General features: G+C 45.4%; 1 protein-coding gene across 2 annotated transcripts in view; it reads left to right on the top strand.

Annotated features, from left to right (window-relative positions):
- ZCCHC14 (zinc finger CCHC-type containing 14) overlaps positions 1-13364 on the top strand; it is a 162212-nt gene that overhangs the window by 80427 nt on the left and 68421 nt on the right. For both annotated transcript variants that reach the window (XM_056525536.1, XM_056525535.1), the window contains exon 5: positions 5823-5894. In XM_056525536.1, the coding sequence (XP_056381511.1) occupies positions 5823-5894 (72 nt within the window). The remainder of the gene's footprint in view (positions 1-5822; positions 5895-13364) is intronic.

Raw genomic sequence — 13364 nt, 5'->3', positions numbered from 1 at the left:
TGCAAGGGTTAATAGCAGAAAATACCCCCCAAACATTGTAACCCCATCTCTTCTGAGTATGGAGGTATCCCATAAGTTGACCTGAGGTGTACTATGAGTGAACTACAATGCTCAGAAGAGAAGGAGTCATATTTGGCTTTTTGAGAGCAAATTTTGCTCGGGGGCATGTCGCATTTAGGAAGCCCCTATGGTGCCAGGACAGCAAAAAAAAAAACACATGGCATACCATTTTGGAAACTAGACCCCTTGTGGAACGTAACAAGAAATAAAGTGAGCCTTAATACCCCACAGGGGTTTCACGACTTTTGCATACGTAAAAAAAAAATAAAAAAAATCACTAAAATGTGTGTTTCCCCCCAAATTTCACATTTTTACAAGGGTTAATAGCAGAAAATACCCCCCAAAATTTGTAACCACATCTCTTCTGAGTATGGAGGTACCCCATAAGTTGACCTGAAGGGCACTACGGGCGAACTACAATGCTCAGAAGAGAAGGAGTCATATTTGGCTTTTTGAGAGCAAATTTTGCTCGGGGGGCATGTCGCATTTAGGAAGCCCATATGGTGCCAGGACAGCAAAATAACCCCCACATGGCATACCATTTTGGAAACTAGACCCCTTGAGGAACGTAACAAGGCATAAAATGAGCATTTACCCCCCACTGGTGTCTGTCAAATCTTTGGAACAGTGGGCTGTACAACATTTTTAATTTGCACAGCCTACTGTTCCAAAGATCTGTCAGACACCAGTGGGGTGTAAATTCTCACTGCACCCCTCATTACATTCCGTGAGGGGTCTAGTTTCCGAAATGGGGTCACATGTGGGGTTTTGTTTTTTTTGCGTTTGTCAAAACCGCTGTAACAATCAGCCACCCCTGTGCAAATCACCTCAAATGTACATGGTGCACTCTCCCTTCTGGGCCTTGTTGTGCGCCCCCAGAGCAGTTTGTGCCCACATATGGGGTATCTCCGTACTCGGGAGAAATTGCGTTACAAATTTTGTGGGGCTTTTTTCCCCTTTACCTCTTGTCAAAATGAAAAGTATAGTTCAACACCAGCATGTTAGTGTAAAAAGTTAATTTTTTTTACACTAACATGCTGGTGTAGACCCCAACTTCACCTTTTCATAAGGGGTGAAAGGAGAAAAAGACCCCCAAGATTTGTAAGGCAATTTCTCCAGAGTACGGCGATACCCCATATGTGACCCTAAACTGTTGCCCTGAAATACGACAGGGCTCCAAAGTGAGAGCGCCATGTGCATTTGAGGTCTGAATTAGGGATTTGCATAGGGGTGGACATAGGGGTATTCTACGCCAGTGATTCCCAAACAGGGTGACTCCAGCTGTTGTAAAACTCCCAGCATGCCTGGACAGTCAACGGCTGTCTGGCAATACTGGGAGTTGTTGTTTTGCAACAGCTGGAGGCTCCATTTTGGAAAGAGTGGCGTACCAGACGTTTTTCATTTTTATTGGGGAGGGAGGGGGGCTGTGTAGGGGTATGTGTATATGTAGTGTTTTTTACTTTTTATTTTATTTTGTGTTAGTGTAGTGTAGTGTTTTTAGGGTACAGTCACACGGGCAGGGGGGGTTACAGCGAGTTTGAGCTGCCGCGCAAAATTTGCTGCATCGCAAACTTGCAGCCCGATACTCACTGTAAGCCCCCTGCCCATGTGAATGTACCCTGTACATTCACAGGGGGGGGACCTCCAGCTGTTGCAAAACTACAACTCCCAGCATGCCTGAGAATGTTTGGGAGTTGTGGTTTTGCAACAGCTGGAGGCACACGGGTTGGGAAACACTGAGTTAGGAAACAATGTTTCCCAACCAGTGTGCCTCCAGCTGTTGCAAAACCACAACTCCCAAACATTCTCAGGCATGCTGGGAGTAGTAGTTCGGCAACATCTTTAGAGCCAGATGTTGCCGAACTACAACTCCCAGCATGCTTGGAGTTGTAGTTTTGCAACATCTGGAGGACTACAGTTTGCAGACCACTAATACAGTGGTTCCCAATCTGTGCCCTTCCAGATGTTGCAAAACTACAACTCCCAGTATGCCAAAACTGTCCAGGCATGCTGGGAGTTGTAGTTCTGCAACATCTGAAGGGCCAGATGTTACAGAACTACAACTCCCAGCATGCCTGGACAGTAAGGGCATGCTGAGGATGTGTAGTTTTGCAACATCTGGAAGGGCACAGTGGTCTCCAAACTGTGTACCTCCAGATGTTGCAAAACTGCAACTCCCAGCATGCCCAGACGCCAAGGGCTGTCTGGGCATGCTGGGAGTTGTAGTTTACAGGGTCCTATTACAGCAATGCATGTCGCTTTACGGCGACGTGCATTGCTGTAAAGGGCCCGACCGCGGCTGAAGATCTACTCACCTGTCGCCGCCGCCGCCATCTTCCTCACCGGAATCCGGGTCTTCAGGGACGAGGTAAGTACCGGGGCCGGTCCCCAGCACTCCCCTGTCCCCCGCCGCGTCCTCCGGTCTTCCTCCCGTCCTCTCCGGACTTTCAGGGGCCGGGCAGGACGGGAGGAAGTAACCGCCCCCCCTCCTGCGATTGGTCGGTTAACTAACCGACAGATCGCAGGGGATCGGAGGAGGTGGTCGGCTTGCCACCTCGCTCCGATACTCCAGCATGGTCCTGGCTGTCTGCGACAGCCGGGATCATGCGAAATTACCGGGCGGTCGGGTCCCAGAGACCCGATCAGCCTGGTATCGCCGCAGATCGCAAGGGCGATTTCCCCCACCCTACATGGCCCCCCTCGGCGTTTGCCCTGGATGCCTGCTGAAGGATTTCAGCAGGCATCCAGTTCCGATCTCTGCCCGGCGAGCGGCAGAGACCGGAAAACGCCATGACGTATGCATACGTCATTGGTCCTTAAGACCCAGGGTGTGAAGACATATGCATACGTCATGGGTCCTGAACAGGTTAAAGGGGTATTCAAGGAAAAAACTTTTTTTTATATATATCAACTGGCTCCAGAAAGTTAAACAGATTTGTAAATTACTTCTATTAAAAAATCTTAATCCTTTCAGTACTTATGACCTTCTGAAGTTAAGATTGTTCTTTTCTGTCTAAGTCCTCTCTGCTGACACCTGTCTCAGGAAACGCCCAGTTTAGAAGAGGTTTGCTATGGGGATTTGCTTCTAAACTGGGCATTTCCCGAGACAGGTGTCATCAGTGAGCACTTAGACAGAAAAGAACAACCTTAACTTCAGAAGGTCATAAGTACTGAAAGGATTAAGATTTTTTTAATAGAAGTAATTTACAAATCTGTTTAACTTTCTGGAGCCAGTTGATATATATAAAAAAAAAGTTTTTCCTGGAATACCCCTTTAATAATCATTCCTACCATGTCCATGGTATAGCAGGCTGTTGCTGAAATCCACAGAAAAAGAACTTTGATTCTGTCGTGCTCCATATACTAATTACTACCAAGTAGTCATGGGGGAAGATTCATGAAAAAAACTACTAGTAAATGCTACATGCATCCAGTAAAGACAGAAAAAGAAGAAGCGGTTTACTCACCAATCCATTGCTATGCTCTTTTTTAGGTAGAGTAGTTAGGCAATATACAGTCAGATGGAACGGCAGGGCAAGAGGAGTTACGGAGCCCCGTCCGAAGCGACGGCGCCGTTTCACGCCTGAAGAAACAAACGCCCAGGGGGCGTGAAACGGCACCGTCGCTTCGGACGGGGCTCCGTAACTCCTCTTGCCCTGCCGTTCCATCTGACTGTATATTGCCTATGTAACTACTCTACCTAATAAAGAGCACAGCAACGGATTGGTGAGTGAACCGCTTCTTCTTTTTCTGTCTTTACTGGATGCATGTTACATGGAACTTTTCAAGCATGAGCACCACCATATGTCTACACTACCCAGTGACCGCAGTATACATCACACACAGGTCCCGGGAGCAGTGCCAGGTGCTCTATTCATAGGTGTACTAGTCAATTCTGTTTGCCTGTAATCATGCCTTGTCAGGCGTGATTTACAGGTAAGGAGCTTTCGACATCATTTTAGTTTCTTCTGCTGCATAAAAAACATACAGACTGTCCTATGCTGCTAATGGTAGTAACAGATTCCACCCCTTAGCATTAACATAGAGTTCTACATGCAAGATATTAAATTGGTTCTTGTAAAAGGCAAAGTTATCCCTTATCTATTTTTTCTCTGTTCTCATTGGAGGATAGCAAAAGGGGTTGCAGAGGTCTTTGTTGCTACTGTAACCCCCATAACAGGACCACGCAAACATTGCTGTCTTCATGTCTACGGAGAGGATTCCGCCTGAAGAATGAACAGGTTCCTTCCTTTTGACGACAGAATTCCAGCGGTTGAATGTCTGCTGTTGAAATTCCGTAGTGCGCACTGTGCAGCAGAATCCCATTGACAGCAATGGGATTCTGCTTCAGCGGAAGTGGAGTTCCAGTTGGAAATTTTGTACTGTGAACCTAGCCTAACAAAGCCTAGCCTAAAAAGTTTTATAGGAGTCAGAACACTGCAATGAACATCCTTTTTATTATTTTTAAGATATTATTCAAGTTTAGGATCATTGACATCCTACTGACCCAAGTAAGTATGTCAGTTTTTCATTATTTGGAACTCTGAAAAGATTATTGCCCCACAAAATTGCGCAATTTATGTTTTTTTTATTCAGTTTGGTCCTAAAATTATTTTCTGACTGATACATTATATGATAAATTAAAGTGTGCCAATAAAAACAACTTGTCCCACTCAAAAGAAGCTCTAACAAAAAGTTATGGATCTTAGAAGGTGAGGAGGAAGAGAAAACATAGGCCACAAATTAAAATTCAGGAGGTAGAGAATAGGTTGTCTGTGCCTTGTGCTTACATGATTTAGCTGATGTGACAGACATAGAAAAGACTCCATTTTGGATGTAAATTAATTTTTAGAATGATTCTGTAATTCAGCCTACATTTTCCATGAATTCTCTGGCTGTGCAGAGCGATTGAGTGAGGCGTTTGATTACTTCACCTGAGTGGGTTAAAGTCTGCAAAAACTTAAAATACAGCAAGAAACGCAATGTGTAAACACAACCTGGGGAGAAGTGTATAAACTACTTGATATCCTGATCCCATAGAGATAGTAGGAGCAGTGTACAGATGGGAGCTGGGAGGGGAAGGGTCAGTGAGCTTGCAGGAGTGATTTAATAGGTTATGTCATCCTGTAGTTTACAGGAAGTCGGCTGACCAAGACCTGACTTTCTTTTGACACATTAAAGGGGTACTCCGCCCCTAGACATCTTATCCCCTATCCAAAGGATAGGGGATAAGATGTCAGATCGCCGAGGTCCCGCTGCTGGGGACCCCGGGGATCGCTGCTGCAGCACCCCGCTATCATTACTGCGCAAAGCGAGATCACTCTGCCCGTAATGACGGGCAATACAGGGGCCGGAGCATCGTGATGTCACGGCTCCGCCCCTCGTGACGTCACGGCCCGCCCCTGTCAATACAAGTCTATGGGAAGGGGGCGTGACGGTCTATGGGAAGGGGGCGTGAAGGCTGCCATAGACTTGCATTAAGGGGACGGGCCGTGATGTCATGAGGGGATAAGATGCCAGGGGCGGAGTACCCCTTTAAGTCATGTAACCTTCTGTTGATCATACTGGTGATCTCCTGACCAAATTTGAGTAATGTATCTCATATATGCCGCTTTGCTGGAATGAAAAATGGTGAGTACAGATGATATGGGCAAAAAAGATAATTTATTTAGTTCTTTTTTATAACAGGAACATAACAGTGTGAAGGATTTGAAGACTTTTCCAATGCGTTTTATATATTGTGAATGTGTTTTATTTTTCAGGTATTTTGGTCAGATTCCTCTGTGTCCTTGGTTACCAAATCTTCAGCTGAAGTTACAGAGTTAATTTCTAAGGTAATCAGTCTAATAGTGCTGTATGTGACTACCTTGTGTGTAGTGCAGGGCTCAACAAATTGCAGGTCCCAATGGATGAGAATTGCGTACTGGAACCTAGATTTTTGTCAGACCTTTTTATTAACCCCTTCCCGGGCCATGACATACATTTAGATCATTGGTTAAAGGAGTACTCTGAAGCAAAACTTCTCCCCACCAATAGCAAGCATTGCCAAAGTTATATAACATAGTAAATCACCTCTGTTATCTTGCAGGCAGCCATCACTGTGTTTCGTGAAAACCGGAAGTACAGCTGGTCTGTGTGAATTATGACTTTCGTTCCCCATTATGCAGCCGTCCGCGGCCATCTTGGGAACAAAGCGTCATCGTTCTCTGGATCCTCCCCACTGTATGCCGGCCCCCACACCCTCGAGACAGTCACTCCCACTCCTAAATATGCATGCCCCCTTCATTTGCTCATCCGGCATTCGCTCGGCTGAGTAAACGCCCCCCTCCTATAATGCCGAGCTTCGTGCGCCTGCGCACTCAGCATTTACTTTGGACCAGGCATGTGATCTTCCTCGTCCAGTAATATCCCTGGTAGTTACGCCGGCGTAACGATCAGGATTATTCACAAAAGGAGTTACACCTAAAAGTAACGTAACACCCGTCCTATGCGCATGACCAAATGCTAAATGGACCTAATTATTCACAATAGTCTGCCTACCATATGGGTCAGTGTACCATATGGTTTAGGGGGATTACTATTAAAATTATTAGGGAGGGGAGAGCAGGAGCGAGGGGAGGGGCTGATTAGGAGGGAGGCACAGAGGGACAGGAACTTGAAGCAAGGCAGCATGGGGATGATGATTTTTATGTCACCCTCCACACCACCATAACCAGGAAGTGCCATGAAATACGGAGTGCCGCACCAGGAGAACGACTGTACCGATTGCAACAAGAACATGGCCAGAGAGGTACAGCCATGGGGAACATTTGGGGGTATAAATTTATGAATCAGAGTACTCCTTTAAGTGAGTAAGTATGCATCAGGCCCATGCATACTCAGCAGGTACCAACTGCTATCTACAGCTGACACCTGACAGTAATTACTTATATCAGAGATCACTCTGTCTGTCATTTAACCCCTTAAGTACTCAGCCCATTTTCACCTTGAGGATGCAGCAAATTTTTGTTTTTGCATTTTATTCTGCGCCAAAATGTAAAAAATTATTTGTGGGGGGAAATGCCAATTTTCAATTTTGGGGACTCCTGTTTCTACTCAGTGCACTTTTTGGTAAAAAGGACACCTTATCTTTATTCTGTAGGTCCATACGGTTACAAGGATACCCAATTTATATGGGTTTTATTTTATTTTAATACTTAAAAAAATTATAAACTACATGCCCCAAATTAGTATGTTTAAAATTGGCATATTCTGACCCCCATAACTTTTTTATTTTTCCACATACGGGGCTATATGAGAGCTCATATTTTGCGCCGTGGTCTGTAGTGTTTAGCAGTACCATTCTTGTTTTGATAGGACTTTTTGATCTCTTTTTTATAAAAAAAAAAATGTATGGTATAAAAGTGACCAAAAATACGCTATTTTGGACTTTGGAATATTTTTTTTACGTATATGCCCTTGACCGTGTGGCTTTATTAACAATATATTTTTACAGTTTGGACATTTACGCACACGCTGATACCACATATGTTTCTATCTATTTACATTTTTTTTTATATAAATGGTAAAAGGGGGTGATTTGGACTTTTATTAAGGAAGGGGTTAAATCACTTTTATTTAACTTTTTGTTTTACACTTTTTTTGCTATGTTATAGCCCCCATAGGGGGCTATAACATGTAGTACATTGATCTTAGCCACTAATCAGCGCTAGGGCTGCGCGGTATACCGGTTCATACCGAATACCGAAATTTTTGTGCTGCACGATATGAATTTTTCCCCATACCGCAATACCGTTTTGGCCCCTCCCCCTCGGGAATGAATTCTTAGCCCAGCGCTGTCCCCACATCGGGGAACTAATCATATGTGACCCGCGAGTGCTGTTCTGCCCCCCCCCTCCCCAATTAATTATTATCCCGGCGCTGCGCTGTCCCCATCGGGGTAAATACTCACATCACCCACAATCGCTGCCCTCCTCGTCCTCCTGTTTGTTGCGGGCCGCCGGCGTTGACACTCTATACTGTACACTGTATCCCTATGCCCGGGCTGCAAAAGATGAACAAAATAAACTTTAACTCACCTTCCCCATCGGTCTGGACCAGCTTCCTGGGGACGGGAACGTTGGACAGCCGTCAGCCTATCACCGGCCGCAGCGATGGTCCACCTCGGCCGGTGATAGGTTGAGCCCACTGTCATGTAAGAAGCCGGCTTCTTAGATGACAGTGGGCTCAGCCTATCACCGGCCGAGGCGGAACATCGCTGCGGCCGGTGATAGGCTGACGGCTCTCCGACGTTCCCGTCCCCAGGAAGAGCGTAAGGACTTACGTAGGAACGTGCATTAAAGTTTATTTTGTTTATCTTTTATCTATCTCAGCTGATCGGGATATTGCGAAAAGGGACGTGTTCCCAACATTTTCACAAGAACCCAACTAAGGTTTCCACAGAAAATGTGGTAGATTTCAGCTGAGGAAAACCACACAGATCAGAGCATGTGTAAAAAAAAAAAAATTTTTAAAAAAAAGCAAAATGTAGGGAAAGTGGACAATGTAGGGAAACCTTAGTAAATACTTGTAGGGAATTAAAACCCACAAAGAAACCTACACTCCACTCTATGTAAATCTAGTAAATCAGGGCCAATATGTCTACTTTATGGCCTGTTGTTTTTACTTTTGGAGGGCTTCAGAGTTCAGCAGCAATTTTACAATTTCTCACAAAATTTTCTAAATCAGAATTTTTCAGGGGCCAGTTCAGTTTTGAAGTGGATTTGAAGGGCATTAATATTAGAAATACCCCATAAATGACTCCATTATAAAATATGCACCCGTCAAACTATTTAAAATGACAGTCAGAAAGTGTGTTAACCCTTTAGGTGTTTCACAGGAATAGCGGCAAAGTGAATGAGAAAATTCAAACTCGCATGTTCTTGTAGACCCAGGTTTTGAATTTTTTTGAAGGAGAGAACCCAACTTAAAATTTGTAACCCAATTTCTCTCGAGTAAGGAAATACCTAATATGTGGATGTCAAGTGCACTAGAGGGTTCAGAAGGGAAGGAGCGACAATGGGATGAATTGGTTTTTGGGGGGGCATGTCACATATAGGAAGCCCCTATGGTGCCAGAACAGCAAAAAAACAACAACATGGCACACTATTTTGGAAACTACACCTCTCAAGGAACATAAAATGGGGTACAGTGAGCCTTAACACCCTACTGGTGTTTGATGACTTTTCATTAAAGATGGATGTGTAAATAATTTTTTTTCACTAAAATGCTGTTTTTCCCCAAATTTTACATTTTTACAAGGGGTAATAGGAGAAAATTTCCCCCAAAATGTGTAACCCCATGTGTGGACGTCAAGTGCTCTGCTGGCGCACTACAATGCTCAGGAGAGGACGAGCGCCATTGAGCTTTTGGACAGAGAATTTGGTTGGAATGGAAGTCGGGGGCCATGTGCGTTTACAAAGCCCCCCGTGGTGGCAGAACAGTGGACCCCCCCACGTGACCCCATTTTGGAAACTACACCCCTTACAGAATTTAACCCCTTAAGGACCCTTGACATACGCCTACGACATGGGACCCTGGTAGTTAAGGACCCATGACGTACGCAGGAATTCTGGTATCGGACCGGGATGCTTGCTGAAGTAGGCATCCTGGGAAAATGCCCAGGGGGATCATCAGAAGCCCCCCCCCCCCCCCATGTCGGCGATCGCTGCAGATTGCAGGTAAATTCACACCTGCGATTTGTGGCGATTCCAGTGATGCGGGTGACCAGGAGATACATGGTGATCGGGGGTGTAGTATACACCCCCAATCACCCACTGTATCTATGGGGAGGTGGCGATTTCGTCACCCCCCCCAGGAGCACTGCTATTGGCAGGACGATCGTCCAGCCAATAGCAGCCGGCAGGGGAGCGGTTAACAGCATCTTCTCGCAGCTCTGCCAGCTGGCTGAGTTCAGTCAGCGATCAGAGCTGCGAGAAGGAACCGTGGACCCCCCCTCTGCTGAGATCAGAGCGCCCTCAGGACAGAAGAAGCCCCATGGAGCAGGGAAAGGTATGAGTAAAAAGTAAAGAAAAAGAAAAAAACCGGGGACGTCCTATACCAGACCCCGCTTTACAGTATGGTCATGACACGGAAGCGGTTCGAGGCCATTCGGAAATGCCTCTATTATGCAGATAATGAGGCATGTCCACCCCGAGGTGATCACGCCTATGACTGGCTTCACAAAGTTAGGCTGGTCATCGATCACTTTGGGGCCAAATTTTTGGAGGCCTACGTACTGCTCAGGGAGCTCTCGGTAGATGAGTCTCTTATCAGTTTTAAGGGGAGACTCCTATTCCGCCAGTATATTCCCTCGAAGCGGGTGCGGTATGGCGTGAAGCTCTATAAACTTTGTGAGAGTACCTCCGGGTACACTTACAAGTTTAGAGTATATGAGGGATGAGATTCCCATATTGAACCCCCAGATTGTTCCCCCACTCTGGGTGTTAGCTGGAAACTCGTTTGGGACCTTGTGCCCCCATTGCTGGATAAGGGTTACCACGTGTACGTGGACAACTTTTTTACCAGCATCCCTCTGTTCTCATCCCTTGCCGCCAAATCCACGTCCGCTTGTGGGACCGTGCGGAAAAACCAGAGAGGCCTCCCTCTAAATTTTATCCAGACACCTATTCCCAAGGGTGAGTTCCGTGCACTTACACATGAAAACCTGTTGCTGGTCAAGTATAAGGATAAGAGGGATGTCCTTATGCTAACCACAATCCACAGTAACGACAGCTCACCCATCCCTGTGCGAGGTACCACGACACCGGTCCTCAATCCCGATTGTATTCTGGACTACAATCGGTATATGGGGGGGAGTTGATCTTTCTGATCAAGTCCTCAAGCCATACATGGCCATGCAAAAAACACTGGTATGGTACAAAAAAGTTGCGGTCTACATGGTACAGGTTGCCATGTACAACTCTTTTGTACTGTCCCAGTACACTGGCAACACGGACATTCCTCCAGTTCCAAGAAGAAGTCCTAAAGGCCCTGATCCTTGGTGACCGGGAAAGATCAGGCCAGACTTCCCAAGGAACTGAAGTTCTAGGTGCCAGGTTCGTCCCAGGCCAACATTTTCCAGGTGAAGTCCCCCACACTGGAAAGAAGGAACGATCCCAGAAAAGATGCAGAGTGCGTCACAAGAGGGGGATACAGAAGGACACCATCACTCAATGTGACACTTGCCCCGATCATCCGGGCCTCTGCATTAAAAACCTCTTCAGGGAGTATCACACTTCCATGGAGTACTACATTTTCCCTTCTCATTTAAATTTTCCATAATTTGACCTCAATGTACCAAGTCCAGAGTACATTCCAAGTTTTAACCCCATAAACCACTAAATTGCCCAAAAAAATGTTTCATAAAAAAAAAAAAAAGAATAAGACCTCTGGGGTATTTTCCAAAATGGGTCATGAGTCACTGAGTCACTATCATTGGGGATTTTTTATGTTGCCTCAAATGCGCAGCGCTCTCTTTTTAGTGTAAAAAAAATAAAAATTTTCCTTATCACATCCCACTTAATGAACATTTATCAAACACCTGTGGGGTGTTAAGGCTCACTGTACCCCTTGTTACGTTCCTTGAGGGGTGTAGTTTCCATAATAGTATGCCATGCGGTTGTTTTTCTTTTCTGTTCTGGCACAATAGGGGCTTCCTAAATACGACATGCCCCCCCCCCCTCCATTTCTGCTAAATTTGCAAATTGGACTCCTTCTCTTCTGAGCATTGTAGTGCGCCCGCAGTGCACTTGGCGTCCACACATGGGGTATTTCCATACTCAGAAGAGATAGGGTTACAAATTTTGGGGCATTTCCTCCTATTATCCCTTGTAAAAATGTAAAATTTGGGGAAAACCAGCATTTTAGTTGAAAAAAAAAATAAAGTAAAATCATTTACACATCCAAATTTAACAAAAAGTCATCAAACACCTGTGGGATATTAAAGGGGTTCTCCGGTGCTTACACATCTTATCCCCTATCCAAAGGATAGGGAATAAGATGCCTGATCGCGGGAGTCCCACAGCTGGGGAAGCCCGCGATCATGCACGCGGCACCCCATTTATAATCAGTCCCCGGAGCTATCACGCCTCCTCCCATCGACTTGCGTTGAGGGGCAGAGCATGAGGTCACACGGGGGCGCAGGCGGGACGTCACACGCTGTCGGCCCTATAGTCGGCCGTAATCAGACCCGGAGCGAATACGCTCCAGGGACTGATTACAAACGGGGTGCAGCGTGCATGATCGCGGGCGTCCCCAGCTGCGGGACTCCCGCGATCAGGCATCTTATCCTTTGGATAGGGGATAAGATGTGTAAGCACCGGAGAACCCCTTTAAGGCTCACTGTACCCCTTGTTACATTCCTTGAGGGGTGTAGTTTCCAATATAATATGCCATATGTTTTTTTTTTTTTTATTTTTTTTTTTTGCTGTCCTGGCACCATAAGGGCTTCCTAAATGGGACATGCCCCCCAAAAACCATTTCAGTAAAATTTGCTTTCCAAAATCCAAATGTGACTCCTTCTCTTCTGAGCATTGTAGTGCACCAGCAGAGCACTTGATGTCCACAAATGAGGTATTTCCATACTCAGAAGAGATGGGGTTACAAATTTTGGGGGACACTTTCTCCTATTACTCCTTGTAAAAATGTAACATTTGGGGGAAAAACAGCATTTTAGTGAAAAAAATAAAAATAATTTACACATCCAACTTTAACGAAAATTCATCAAACAACTGTGGGGTGTTAAGGCTCACCTCCTTGAGGGGTGTAGTTTCCAAGATAGTATTCCATGTGGGTTTATTTTTTTTTATTTTTTTTTGCTGTTCTGGTACCATAGGGGCTTCCTAAATGCGACATGCCCCCCAAAAACCATTTCAGCAAAATTTGCTTTCCAAAAGCCAAATGTGACTCCTTCTCTTCTGAACATTGTAGTTCGCCTGCAGTGCACTTGACGTCCACACATGGGGTATTTCCATACTCAGAAGAGATGGGGTTACAAATTTTGGGGGGCATTTTCTCCTATTACTCCTAAATTTGGGGAAAACTAGCATTTAATAAAAAAAAAAAAAATCATTTACACATCCAATTTTAACAAAAAGTTGTCAAACACCTGTGGGGTGTTAAGGCTCACTGTACCCCTTGTTACGTTCCTTGAGGGGTGTAGTTTCCAAAATAGTATGCCATGTGGGAGGTTTTTTGCAGTTCTGGCACCAATGGGGCTTCCTAAATGCGACATGCCCCCAAAATCCATTTCAGAAAAACTCTCC

Source organism: Hyla sarda, chromosome 6 (assembly GCF_029499605.1).
Source record: "Hyla sarda isolate aHylSar1 chromosome 6, aHylSar1.hap1, whole genome shotgun sequence".
NCBI classification, from domain to species: domain Eukaryota; kingdom Metazoa; phylum Chordata; class Amphibia; order Anura; family Hylidae; genus Hyla; species Hyla sarda.
Note: the sequence above shows the minus strand (reverse complement) of the source record. Positions and strands in the feature narration are given on the sequence as shown.